At 55.1% G+C, this 15,000-nt stretch overlaps 1 protein-coding gene across 3 annotated transcripts in view; it reads left to right on the forward strand.

Annotated features, from left to right (window-relative positions):
* Positions 1-15,000, forward strand: part of LOC116958544 (uncharacterized) — a 93,231-nt gene that overhangs the window by 75,725 nt on the left and 2,506 nt on the right. For all 3 annotated transcript variants that reach the window (XM_076064967.1, XM_076064968.1, XM_076064966.1), the window contains 4 exons: positions 2,519-2,791; positions 3,362-3,461; positions 4,618-4,803; positions 6,441-6,560. In XM_076064967.1, the coding sequence (XP_075921082.1) occupies positions 2,519-2,791; positions 3,362-3,461; positions 4,618-4,803; positions 6,441-6,560 (679 nt within the window). The remainder of the gene's footprint in view (positions 1-2,518; positions 2,792-3,361; positions 3,462-4,617; positions 4,804-6,440; positions 6,561-15,000) is intronic.

A 15,000-nucleotide genomic window follows, 5' to 3' on the forward strand; every position in this document is an offset into this window, starting at 1 on the left:
GTGGTGACGGTGTGGTGGTGGTGGTATATTCTTGGTCCTTTCGCTAAAGTCACCAGCACGTAGAAGGATAAACAATAAAATAATAAAAATATAAAACAATAAAATAATAAAAATATAAAACAATAAAATAATAAAAATATAAAACAATAAAATAATAAAAATATAAAACAATAAAATAATAAAAATATAAAACAATAAAATAATAAAAATATAAAACAATAAAATTCTCACGACGTTTCTACTGCAACACAAAGCAGCAATCGTCATCATCATCAGGTGGTGAAAACCAGCACGTAGAAGGATAAACAATAAAATAATAAAAATATAAAACAATTAAATAATAAAAATATAAACAATAAAATAATAAAAATATAAAACAATAAAATTCTCACGACGTTTACAACTGCATCACAAAGCAGCAATCATCAAGAATAAAATAATAAAAATATAAAACAATAAAATAATAAAAATATAAAACAATAAAATTCTCACGACGTTTACCACTGCAACACAAAGCAGGAGTCATCATCATCATCAGCTGGTGAAAACCAGCACGTAGAAGGATAAACAATAAAATAATAAAAATATAAAATAATAAAAATATAAAACAATAAAATAATAATTTAAAACAATAAAATAATAAAAATATAGAACAATAAAATAATAAAAATATAAAACAATAAAATAATAAAAATATAAAACAATAAAAATCTCACGACGTTTCTACTGCAACACAAAGCAGCAATCGTCATCATCAGCTGTGAAAATCATGGCAAGAGAATTTGAAAAAAGTGGCGTCTTTGTTAAATTTTTTAAACGTTAGCACCACGGGCAGCGATTTGTCAGTTCGTTCCGACGGACGAGTCCATCTAATATTCTTAGTTTTTTCGGTAAAATATATATATTTTATTATTTTGTTGTTTCTCTTCAACGTGACTTTACCGAAAAAACTAAGAATATGAATTACTGCAGTCACGAAAGCTTTAAATCAAAATTGAGTCCATCTAAGTTCGGAAAAGAGGAGAGGGGGGGAGACGAAAAATTAATGGATGCGGTCTGAAAGCCACCGTAAGCGTGAACAATCAATTAAGACCCAAAATGGTTTATGAAATCCTTCCAATGATTGCTAAGCCAGAATCCATCTTCTCGGTTGAAATTGTCTCCGTGTTTGTATATGGTGGATAGCCTCGTGAACGAATCTCTCACGGTAGCCGGATGGCTTGCAAAGAACCTCTGTCTTGGAGAAGTCAATGTCATGTGAGCCTACTGAATTATAACAGTGATCTGCCACGGCCGAGGTGTTGGTCCTACCGTGTTTAAGGTCTGCTTTGTGTTCACGAATGCGGTCCGAGACATGGCGTTTGGTTTCTCCAATGTAACTACTACCACAGAGGCAACTTAGTTTGTAGACGCCAGGGTACTGTATGTCCGGAATCACAGCTTTAAATCAAGATGGTGGTGGTGTTGATGGTGGCGGTGATTGTGGCGGTGATAGTGATGGTGGTGGTGATGGTGGTGGTGATGATACTACTACTGATGATGATGATGCTACTACTACTGATGATACTACTACTACTGATGATGATACTACTACTGATGATGATGCTACTACTGATGATGATACTACTACTGATGATGATGATGCTACTACTTCTGATGATACTACTACTACTGATGATGATACTACGACTGATGATGATGATGATGATACTACTACTGATTATGATGATGATACTACTACTACTGATGATGATACTACTACTAATGATGATACTACTACTGATGATGATACCACTACTGATGATGATACTACTACTAATGATGATACTACTACTACTGATGATGATGATACTACTACTGATGATGATTATGATACTACTGATGATGATGTGACTGATGATGATACTACTAAAGATGATGATACTACTACTACCACCACTACTACTACCACTACTACTGATGATGCTACTACCACTACTACTACCACTACTACTGATGCTAGTACTACCACTACTACTGATGATGGTGTTCCTACTACTACTGATTATTATGATGATGATGTTACCACCACTACAACTACCTACGGCTGATGATGATGCTACTACCAATGATGCTACTACCACAACTACTGATGTTGATGATGCTACTACCACTACCACCACTACCACCACTACCACTACCACCACCACAACCACCACCACTACCACCACCACCACTACCACCAGCACCACCACAACCACCACTACCACCACCACCACCACAACCACCACCACCACCGCCACCGCCACCACCACCACCACAACCACTACCACCACCACCACTACCACCACCACTACCACCACTACCACCACCGCCACTGCCACCACCACCACTACCACCACCACCACTACGCCCCGCCCCCACCACTACGCCCCGCCCCCACCACTACGCCCCGCCCCCACCACTACGCCCCGCCCCCACCACTACGCCCCGCCCCCACCACTACGCCCCGCCCCCACCACTACGCCCCGCCCCCCAGGTCGTCCCGCGTCTTCCGCGCTGACGTTGCGGCCTCGCGCGCCCGCGGCCTCTTCCACCGCGCGTTCCCCCCCGCGGCCCCGCCCCCCCCGCGGTGGGCGGGGCCAGGCGGGAGCAAGGGGGAGGAGCCATGCGGGAGCAAGGGGGAGGAGCCAGGCCGGAGCAAGGGGGAGGAGCCAGGCCGGAGCAAGGGGGAGGAGCTATGGAGGGCGCTGGAGGTGGCCGAGCGAGGGGACCTGACGACCGGAGACTCGCCGGAGACTCCCAACGCCCGGTGGGGGTGGCCCCTCCCCCCACACCCCCCACCCACACCCCCCACACCCCCCACCCACACCCCCCACACCCCCCACCCACACCCCCCACACCCCCCACACCCCCCCACACCCCCCACACCCCCCACCCACACCCCACACACCCCCCACCTACACCCCCCACCCCCCACACCCCCCACTCACACCCCCCACTCACACACCCCCCCACACCCCCCCACACCCCCCACACCCCCCACCCACACCCCCCACTCACACACCCCCCCACACCCCCCCACACCCCCCACACCCCCCACCCACACCCCCCACCCCCCCCACCCACACCCCCCACCCCCCCCACCCACACCCCCCACCCACACCCCCCCCCACACCCCCCACACCCCCCACACCCCCCCCACCCACACCCCCCACCCACCCACACCCCCCACCCACACCCCCCACACCCCCCACCCACACCCCCCACCCACACCCCCCCCCACACCCCCCACACCCCCCACACCCCCCCCACCCACACCCCCCACCCACACCCCCCACCCACACCCCCCACCCACCCCCCCTCACGTGTTTCTCTGCAGGCTACAGAAGGAGCGAGGGGAGGGGCTGACTCCCTCCGCCCCCCCCCACCGCATCCCGCGGGGGTCGGGGTCAGAGGTCAGCGCCGCGTCGCCATCCAAGGTGCGTCCGTGCGTGCACCTAGCCTGGTACCTGGCACTAGCGCGGTGTCTGCGTCCGTACATGCACCTAGCCTGGCACTAGCGCAGTGTCCGCGTCCGTGCGTGCACCTAGCCTGGCACTAGTGCAGTGTCTGCGTCTCTGCGTGCACCTAGCCTGGCACCTGGCACTAGCGCGGTGTCTGCGTCCGTGCATGCACCTAGCCTGGCACCTGGCACTAGCGCAGTGTCCGCGTCTCTGCGTGCACCTAGCCTGGCACGAGTGAACGCTGTTTGTGCGTCTCGTGTCTGTGCCTCATCTCTCTCTCCCTGTCTCTCTCCCTGTGTCTCTGTGTCTCTCTGTGTCTCTCTCCCTGTGTCTCTCTCCCTGTCTCTCTGTGTCTCTCTCTCCCTGTCTCTCCCTGTTTCTCTCTCCCTGTCTCTCTGTCTCTCTCCCTGTGTCTCTCTCCCTGTCTCTCTCCCTGTGTCTCTGTGTCTCTCTGTGTCTCTCTCCCTGTCTCTCTCTCTCCCTGTCTCTCTCTCCCTGTGTCTCTCTCCCTGTCTCTCTCCCTGTCTCTCTCCTTGTCTCTCTGTGTCTCTCTCCCTGTCTCTCTCCCTGTCTCTCTCCCTGTCTCTCTGTGTCTCTCTCCCTGTCTCTCTCCCTGTCTCTCTCCTTGTCTCTCTGTGTCTCTCTCCCTGTCTCTCTCCCTGTCTCTGTGTCTCTCTCCCTGTCTCTCTGTGTCTCTCTCCCTGTCTCTCTGTGTCTCTCGCTCTCTCTCCCTGTCTCTCTCTCCCTGTCTCTCTCTCCCTGTCTCCCTGTGTCTCTCTCCCTGTCTCTCTGTGTCTCTCTCCCTGTCTCTCTGTGTCTCTCTCCCTGTGTCTCTCTCTGTCTCTCTCTCTCCCTGTGTCTCTCTCCCTGTGTCTCTCTCCCCCTGTCTCTCCCTGTGTCTCTCTCTGTGTCTCTCGCTCTCTCTCCCTGTCTCTCTCTCCCTGTCTTCCTGTGTCTCTCTCCCTGTCTCTCCGTGTCTCTCTCTGTGTGTCTCTCCCTGTCTCTCTCTCTACCCCCCTCTCTTCCTAATCCATGTCGCTCTCTCTCTCTCTCCCTCTCTCGCCTTCTCTCTCCATTTGTCTCCATCCATCTCCCTGTCCCCCCCTCTCTCTCTCTCTCTCCCCGCCTGCAGGCAGGCAGCCTGAGCGACAGTGGAGAGCGGCAGCAGCAGCAGCGGCGGCAGCGGCGGCAGGGCGAGGATCGTGGTCAGCAGGAGGAGCGGGAGGAGCGCGAGAGGCGCCTGTGGAGGCGGCAGCGTGAGAGGGAGATGCGGATCAAGGGGGTCCACGAACAGCTCAGTCGCATCCTCCACTCGCGGGTACCAGCCCCGCCCACACATGTTGGCCCCGCCCACACGCGCGGCTAGCCCCCGCCCACACGCACAGCTAGCCTCCGCCCACACATGTTGGCCCCGCCCACACGCGCGGCTAGCCCCCGCCCACACATGTTGGCCCCGCCCACGGCTAGCCCCCGCCCACACACATCTAGCCCCCGCCCACACGCACAGCTAGCCCCCGCCCACACATGTTGGCCCCGCCCACGGCTAGCCCCCGCCCACACGCACCTAGCCCCCGCCCACACATGTTGGCCCCGCCCACACACGGCTAGCTCCGCCCACACATGGCTAGTTCTGCCACCCACGCGTCTAAGCCCCCGCCCCCATCACGTCTACCCTGCCCTGAGACAGCTAGCCCCGCCCCCATCCGGCTAGCCCCACCCACGCACAGCTAGCCCCCGCCCACACATGTTAGCCCCGCCCATACACGGCTAGCCCCGCCCACACACGGCTAGCCCCGCCCACACATGGCTAGTTCTGCCACCCACGCGTCTAAGCCCCCGCCCCCATCACGTCTACCCTGACCCGAGACAGTTAGCCCTGCCCCCATCCAGCTAGCCCCACCCATACACAGCTAGCCCCCGCCCACACATGTTGGCCCCGCCCACACACGGCTAGCTCCGCCCACACATGGCTAGTTCTGCCACCCACGCGTCTAAGCCCCCGCCCCCATCACGTCTACCCTGCCCCGAGACAGCTAGCCCCGCCCCCATCCGGCTAACCCCGCCCCCACACAGCTAGCCCCCGCCCACACATGTTAGCCCGCCCACACACAGCTAGCTCCGCCCACACACGGCTAGTTCTGCCACCCACGCGTCTAAGCCCCCGCCCCCATCACGTCTACCCTGCCCCGAGACAGTTAGCCCCGCCCCCATCCGGCTAGCCCCACCCACGCACAGCTAGCCCCCGCCCACACATGTTAGCCCCGCCCATACATGTTAGCCCCGCCCATACATGTTAGCCCCGCCCACGCACGGTTAGCCCCGCCCCCATCCAGCTAGCTCTGCCCACACACGGCTAGTTCTGCCACCCACGCGTCTAAGCCCCCGCCCCCATCACGTCTACCCTGCCCCGAGACAGCTAGCCCCGCCCCCACACGGCTAGCCCCACCCCCACACGGCTAGCCCCGCCCCCACACGGCTATCCCCCGCCCCAACACGGCTAGCCCCGCCCCAACGCGGTTAGCCCCGCCCCCACACGGCTAGCCCCCGCCCCAACACGGCTAGCTCCACCCCCACACGGCTAGCCCCGCCCCCAACACGGCTAGCCCCGCCCCCAACATGGCTAGCCCCGCGCCCCCACACGGCTAGCCCCGCGCCCCAACACGGCTAGCCCCACCCCACCACAACTAGCCCCGCCCCTAGACGGGGTTGCTAAGGCGACCATGTTGGATAGGGGGGGGTGGGCGTGACTTTATAGCGGACATGCTGGGTGAGGGACGGGGGGGTGTGTGATGTCACGGTGGCCATGTTGTGTAGGGGGGGGGGGGTTCGTTAAGGTAGCCATGTTGGATAAGGGGGGCGGCGGTGGGGGCGGAGTGTCCGACTTCGTAGCGGCCATGCTGTGTGAGGAGTGTGTATTGTGACGTCACGTCACGTGCTGCTGCTCCTGTGCTGGAGGTGTTGACGCCTCCCCGTGCGGGGACGGAGGCCACGGGGGCGGCGGCTTCCCACGGCCACGCCGCTCAACGCGGGCCGCACGTCCTCACACTCACCCTGCAGCCTGCCGTGCACAGCGAGGTGTGTACACACACACACACACGTGTACACACACACACGTGTACACACACACGTGTACACACACACACACTGTGTACACACACACACACACACGTGTACACACACACACACACTGTGTGTACAAACACACACGTGTACACACACACGTGTACACACACACACACTGTGTACACACACACACACACTGTGTACACACACACACACACACTGTGTATACACACACACACACACGTGTACACACACACACACGTGTACACACACAGTGTGTGTGTGTGTACACACACACACACACGTGTACACACACACACGCCAGTGTACACACACACACTGTGTACACACACACACGTGTACACACACACACACACGTGTACACACACACACACACTGTGTGTACACACACACACACACACATGTACACACACACACACACTGTGTGTACACACACACACACTGTGTACACGTACACACACACTGTGTGTACACACACACACACTGTGTGTACACACACACACACGTGTACACACACACACACACACGTGTACACACACACACGTGTACACACACACACACACTGTGTACACACACACACACTGTGTGTACACACACACACACTGTGTGTACACACACACACACATGTACACACACACACACACACTGTGTGTACACACACACACTGTGTGTACACACACACACGTGTACACACACACTGTGTACACACACACACACGTGTACACACACACACACGTGTACACACACACACACACGTGTACACACACACACACGTGTACACACACACACACGTGTACACACACACACTGTGTGTACACACACACACACTGTGTGTACACACACACACGTGTACACACACACACGTGTACACACACACACACACTGTGTGTACACACACACACACTGTGTGTACACACACACACACACGTGTACACACACACACGTGTACACACACACACTGTGTGTACACACAGTGTGTGTGTACACACACACACACTGTGTGTACACACACACACACACGTGTACACACACACACTGTGTGTACACACACACACTGTGTGTACACACACACACACACGTGTACACACACACACTGTGTGTACACACACACACACGTGTACACACACACACACGTGTGTACACACACACACACTGTGTGTACACACACACACTGTGTGTACACACACACACACTGTGTGTACACACACACGTGTACACACACACACACACGTGTACACACACACACACACTGTGTACACACACACACACGTGTACACACACACACGTGTACACACACACAGTGTGTACACACACACACACGTGTGTACACACACACACACACGTGTACACACACACACGGTGTGTACACACACACACACACTGTGTGTACACACACACACACACTGTGTACACACACACACACACGTGTACACACACACACACACGTGTACACACACACACGTGTACACACACACACACGTGTACACACACACACACACTGTGTGTATACACACACGTGTACACACACACACACGTGTACACACACACACGTGTACACACACACGTGTACACACACACACGTGTACACACACACACACTGTGTGTACACACACACACACACTGTGTGTACACACACACACACACACTGTGTGTACACACACACACACACACTGTGTGTACACACACACACACACACTGTGTGTACACACACACACACACACTGTGTGTACACACACACACACACTGTGTGTACACACACACACACACACTGTGTGTACACACACACACACACACTGTGTGTACACACACACACTGTGTACACACACACACACGTGTACACACACACACACGTGTACACACACACACGTGTACACACACACACACACACTGTGTGTACACACACACACACTGTGTGTACACACACACACACTGTGTGTACACACACACGTGTACACACACACACACGTGTACACACACACACGTGTACACACACACTGTGTGTACACACACACGTGTACACACACACGTGTACACACACACACACGTGTACACACAGTGTGTGTGTACACACACACACTGTGCGTACACACACACGTGTGTACACACACACACACGTGTACACACACACACACGTGTACACACACACACGTGTACACACACACACACGTGTACACACACACACGTGTACACACACGTGTGTGTGTGTACAGGTGTGTGTGTGTACACGTGTGTGTGTACACGTGTGTGTGTGTACACGTATGTGTGTACACGTATGTGTATACACGTGTGTGTGTGTGTACACGTGTGTGTGTACACGTGTGTGTGTGTGTACACGTGTGTGCGTGTGTACGCGCCTGTGTGTACACACGTGTGTGTGTGTGTGTGTACACGTATGTGTGTGTGTACACGTGTGTGTGTACACGTGTGTGTGTGTACACGTGTGTGTGTGTGTACACGTGTGTGTGTGTGTATACACGTGTGTGTACGCGTGTGTGTGTGTACACGTGTGTGTGTGTACACGTGTGTGTGTGTGTGTGTACACTGGTGTGTGTACACTGGTGTGTGTGTGTGTACACGTGTACACTGTGTGTGTGTGTACACGTGTGTGTGTGTGTGTACACGTGTGTGTGTGTACACGTGTGTGTGTGTGTGTACACGTGTGTGTGTACACCTGTGTGTGTGTACGTGTGTGTGTACACGTGTGTGTGTATGTGTACACTGTGTGTGTGTACACGTGTGTGTGTGTACACGTGTGTGTGTGTGTACACTGTGTGTGTGTACACGTGTGTGTGTGTGTGTACACGTGTGTGTGTGTAGTGGCCTGGCACAAGCGTCGTGGTGACGTCACCGCCACTTAGTGGCGAATGGCGGTGGTTGTTGTTGTTGTGCGAGTGAGTGTGTCTGGGTGTGTGCCGGACGGGCAACTCTGTCGTGGACAGTGCTGTGGGGGGAGATCCAATTTTGATTGGCTCCTCCCCTCATGGCATATATGTCCACCACAGGGGCTAAACGGGGGCTGGTAACCCCTCCACCTTCAATTAAATACCATGAAACCACGAGTTAAACTGAAATATGTAACTAATAAGCTTGTGCCGGAGGCCCCGGGGGGCCAGGCGTCTATGACGTCTCCTGGCCAAACCCCAATTGGCGGAGCCAGAGATTGAATACCTACCCTCGGGGCTACTCCAGAAACAACGAAAAGCCACTACGGGTGGCCACGTGGAATGTTCGAACGCTCACTGCAGAGGAGAGGCTGCCACTCCTCTGTCGGGAGCTGGACCGGTACCGCCTGGATCTATGCGGCATTCAGGAGGTCCGGTGGACCGGCTCTGGCTCCTGCCACCATGAGGGGTGGACAGTCCTCTACTCGGGGCAGCAGACTGTCAAACAACAGGGTGTGGCTCTTCTTTTGAACAAAAGAATGAAGGGGGCGTGGGAACGTGGCGGTGAGGTGTGGGAAGCTGTAAGCCCCAGGCTACTTTGGGCTCGCCTTCCCATCAACCGGAGGCGAGGAATGGTGGTCGTGGTTACTTATGCCCCCACCGAAGATGAACATCCGTGGAGGGATGCAGGCAAAGCCGATGAGTCAGATGCCTTCTATGACCTCCTGTCACAGGTGCTGGCTAAAGTGGCCCCTCGGGATAGGGTCATCATGTTGGGTGACTTCAATGCCCGAGTTGGTCATGATGCTGGCACCTGGTCTGGAGTGATTGGAGGGCATGGGCCAGATCAGCTCAATAACAACGGTAGGAGGCTGCTAGATTTTTGTGCAGCCCATGGGCTTGTAATTACCAACACGCTGTTCCGGCATCGGCGCATCCACACAACATCATGGATGCATGCCCGGGTCCAAGCAAGAACATCTGCTGGACTACATAGTGACGGACCAGCGGATGCGAGCCCATGTCCTTGACACCAGGACCTACCGTGGAGCTGATCTCCCCTCTGACCATCGACTAGTCATCTGTAAGATGCGCCTGCCATTCTTCCACTCCGGTGGTGGGTGTACACCCAGGACCCCATTCCGACCTAAAGTGGCCTGGTCTCAGTTATCTGATGAAAGTTGCAAGCGAGAATTTCATCATCGCTTGCGGCTGGGATTGGCATCGTCCCCGACTCCTCCTGATGTCGAGGGTAAATGGGCGAGGTTTAGGACTGTGACTCATGCAGCTGCAATGGCTGCTTTGGGTACGCCGTCCAGACCTCCCCAGAGACCCTGGCTGACAGAGGAGGTGTTCAGGATGGTTGAGAAAAAGCGACAGGCCCACTGCCATCGGCTACAAAATCCCACATCAGAGAATGAGGAGGCTTACCGCAGCCTTCGCTCGGAGGTTCGGAGAGCCGTGAGGCGCTGCAAGGATGGGTGGTGGTCGCGGGTTGCTGAGGAGATGGAGTCTGCCTCAGTGGCCCGTGATCACAAATCTCTATTTAACTCCATCAAAAAAGTAACCTGCAGCGCCACACCTATTACCATCATTAGGGGAAAAAACGGTGATCCAATCTCCGACCCCCAGGAACAGGTTTGCAGATTTGCTGAGCATTTCTGTGAGGTCCTGGGGGAGGGAAAATCCCTCAGCCAGGAAAACGTCGTGGCACAAAGTGAGGATGACCCTGCTGAGGCTGCGGTGCCTCAAATATTGGAAGAAGTCACCCCCTGTGAGTGGCTGGCTGAGGTGCCATCTGTTGAGGAAGTACTGAAGGTGATCCGGAGTCTGAGACCCGGAAAGGCAGCGGGCAGAGATGATCTCCCAAGCGAAATGCTGAGGGAGGGTGGCGTTTGTGCACAGACTGCCCTATATGACATCATAACAACAGTCTGGACCACTGGACGGGTTCCGCAGGATTGGAAGGATGCCCTGGTGGTCCCCCTTTTTGAGAAGGGGGACCGCACAGACTGTAACAACTACAGGGGCATCTCACTCCTCAGTGTGCCGGGAAAGGTCCTGGCAAGGATTATTCAGCATCGCCTTGCCAGGCACGCTGAGGAGAGGCTTGCGGAGCCCCAATGCGGTTTCAGGATAGGGCGGTCCTGCACAGATGCCATATTTTCTGTCCGTCTGCTACAGCAGAGGTGTAGGGAATTCCAACAAGACCTACATCTCTGCTTTATTGACCTGGTCAAGGCCTATGATACCATCAGTAGGCCTGGGCTCTGGGTCGTTCTTCGTGCTTTTGGAGTACCTGACCCTCTGCTCACGATCATTAAGGACCTTCATGATGGTGAGCGGGCCCGGGTAAAACTACATGGCCGGGAGTCAGAGCCATTCCCTGTACAACTTGGGGTGCGACAGGGATGTCCTCTGGCTCCCACATTATTTAACATCTATTTTGACCACGTAGTTCGTGAAGCCTTCAATAGCTGTACCGGGGGAATCTCCATTTCTATTTAAAGCTTTCGTGACTGCAATGATTCATCTTCTTTGGTTTTTTCGGTAAAGTCACGTACAATGAGAATAAAATAATAAATTGATAAAATAAAATAACACAATACTATTCTCACGACGTTTCGGCCACAACACAAGCGGCCTTCATCAGGTGAAGGGACGAGACTGTCTGGTAGGACAGCGCTGTCCTGTGTTGTGGCCGAAACGTCGTGAGAATATTATTGTTATTTTATTTTATCAATTTATTATTTTATTCTCATTCTACGTGACTTTACCGAAAGAACCAAAGAAGATGAATCTCCATTTGTTACAGATATAATGGGAGGCTGATCGATGCCCGGGTGCGGTCAAGGGATGGCTCCCTATTGCTCAACCACGTTATGTATGCTGATGATTCGGTAATAGCTGCTCATTCAGAGGAGGAGTTGGAGACGCTGCTGCTGAGACTGGAGCGTGCCACTAAGAGGTGGGGCCTTACCATCAGCCCCACCAAAACTAAGTACCTGCCTGGGTATTTTGTACCATCGGACACTCCACCCCCACAACTCCCAATCGGTGATGGGGCAGTTGTGGAGAGAGTGGAGAGTTTCCCATACCTGGGCAGTGTGCTTATGACTGGCTCCAGTTTAACAGCAGAGGTCTCACTCCGAATCAGTCGAGCGGCAATATCTTTTCATCGGTTGCGTAACGCTGTGTGGAAGCTACCTGGTCTGTCGGGTCTTCTCAGCCACGGTCATTCCCTTCCTTCTCTACGCTTGCGAAACGTGGACCCCCTTAATGGAGCATCTTCGCCGGTTGGAAACATTTAGGCTGGCCTGCCTACGATCCATCCTGGGTTTAACTAGGCTGGATTGTGTGAGGAGCTCACAAATCCTTGAAAGATCTGGGCAAGGTCCCATCGGTGAGCTCCTCCGGCAGGCAAGGCTGCGTTGGCTGGGTGATGTAGCCCGCATGCCCAGCCACCGCATGCCGAAACAGCTTTTGTTCAGCTGGATCGAGGGGGCTAAACGGGCGCGGCACGGGCTAGAGAAGAGATGGAGTGATGTGGTACAGGAGGACGTGGAGCTGAGTGGACTTTCCGATGACTGGTACCAGCGGTGTCAAGATCGGCCTCTGTGGAGGAGGCTCGTGAAGGACGCTACTGGGCAGTAGGAGGTAGTCGCCCTCCAACTACAACGGAGGGCGGAGGAGCGACGCTCACAACAACGAGCGGAGCGCCGGGTGGCTAAAGCACAGCAGGTTGGCACAGTAGGGGGCACAGGTGGTGCATCAGCCAGTCATCTCAGTCAGTCGACCCGTGGCACCTGGGTCTGCCCCGTGACCTCCTGCCAGCGGGCGTTCGACACTTCACGTGGCCTCAGGGTGCACATAGCCTGGCACAAGCGTCGTGGTGACGTCACCACCACTTAGTGGTGAATGGCGGTTGTTGTTGTGTGTGTCTGTGTGTGTGTCTGTGTATGTCTGTGTGTGTTACTGTGTGTCTGTGTGTGTCTGTGTGTCTGTGTGTGTCTGTGTGTCTGTGTGCGTGTGGGGAGCGATAGTGTAGCGGTTAGCGCTACGCTGCGCTATGAACCCGGCGACCCGGGTTCGATTCCCGCTCACGGTCAACACCCAGTGACGATTATCTGAACCGGTCCTGGGCCTCCCCTAGGTCGACTGAGCCTCAAATGAGTACCTGGTGCGGTGTGTAAACATTGCCACTAGGGAGACAAAGGCGGTCGGGCGTGGTGCTGGCCACCCACCCCCTCGTGTACCGTTCCGGCCTTCATAGGTGCTCGCTAACAGCACTTGCCCCTACAGTCTGTTAAGGCTACACGGGGGTGCTTTGTATGTGTAGTTGATCGATAATGGCACTTTCCCCACAAGTCTGTTGAGGCTATACGGGGATCTTTGTCTTTGTACACTCGTGGGTGGTGTTGACCCCTCACCCCCTGGACGTCTGTGGCATTCAGGAGGTCCGGGGGAGGTTTCTGATGCGTGTGCGTGTAGTGGAGAGGCTGCCACTCCTCTGTCGGGAGCTGGACCGGTACCGCCTGGAGCTCTGTGGCATTCAGGAGGTCCAGTGGAGTGGTTCTGGCTCCACTCACCATGTCTGCCTCTTGTACCCGCGTCTCCCTCCCCCGTGTCTCTCTCCCCCGTGTCTCCCTCCCCCGTGTCTCTCTCTCAGTGTCTCCCTCCCCCGTGTCTCTCTCTCCCCGTGTCTCTCTCTCCCCGTGTCTCTCTCCCCTGTGTCTCTCTCCCCTGTGTCTCTCTCCCCTGTGTCTCTCTCTCCCCGTGTCTCCCTCCCCGTGTCTCTCTCCCCGTGTCTCCCCCGTGTCTCTCTCCCCCGTGTCTCCCTCCCCTGTGTCATTCTCTCCCCGTGTCTCTCTCCCCCGTGTCTCTCTCCCCGTGTCTCTCTCCGTGTCTCTCTCCCCGTGTCTCTCTCCCCGTGTCTCTCTCTCCCCACGTCTCCCGCCCGTGTCTCTCTCCCCCGTGTCTCCCTCCCCGTGTCTCTCTCTCCCCACGTCTCCCGCCCGTGTCTCTCTCCCCCGTGTCTCTCTCCCCCGTGTCTCTCTCCCCCATGTCCCTCTCCCGTGTCTCTCTCCCCGTGTCTCTCTCTCCCTGTGTCTCTCTCTCCCCGTGTCTCTCTCCCCGTGTCTCTCTCTCTCCCCGTGTCTCTCTCCCCGTGTCTCTCTCCCCGTGTCTCTCTCCCCCGTGTCTCTCTCCCCCGTGTCTCTCTCCCCCGTGTCTCTCTCTCCGTGTCTCTCTCTCCCCGTGTCTCTCTCCCCCGTGTCTCTCTCTCCGTGTCTCTCTCCCCCGTGTCTCTCTCCCCGTGTCTCTCTCTCGCCGTGTCTCTCTCCCCGTGTCTCTCTCCCCGTGTGTCTCTCTCCCCCGTGTCTCTCTCTCCCCGTGTCTCTCTCCCCCGTCTCTCTCTCTCCGTGTCTCTCTCCCCCGTGTCTCCCTCCCCCGTGTCTCTCTCTCCGTGTCTCCCTCCCCCCGTGTCTCTCTCTCAGTGTCTCCCTCCCCCGTGTCTCTCTCCCCGTGTCTCTCTCTCCGTGTCTCCCTCC

This window comes from Petromyzon marinus, unplaced genomic scaffold (assembly GCF_048934315.1).
Source record: "Petromyzon marinus isolate PM22_M1 ecotype Great Lakes invasive population unplaced genomic scaffold, UKy_Petmar_22M1.pri1.0 PM_Scaffold_94, whole genome shotgun sequence".
Taxonomy (NCBI): domain Eukaryota; kingdom Metazoa; phylum Chordata; class Hyperoartia; order Petromyzontiformes; family Petromyzontidae; genus Petromyzon; species Petromyzon marinus.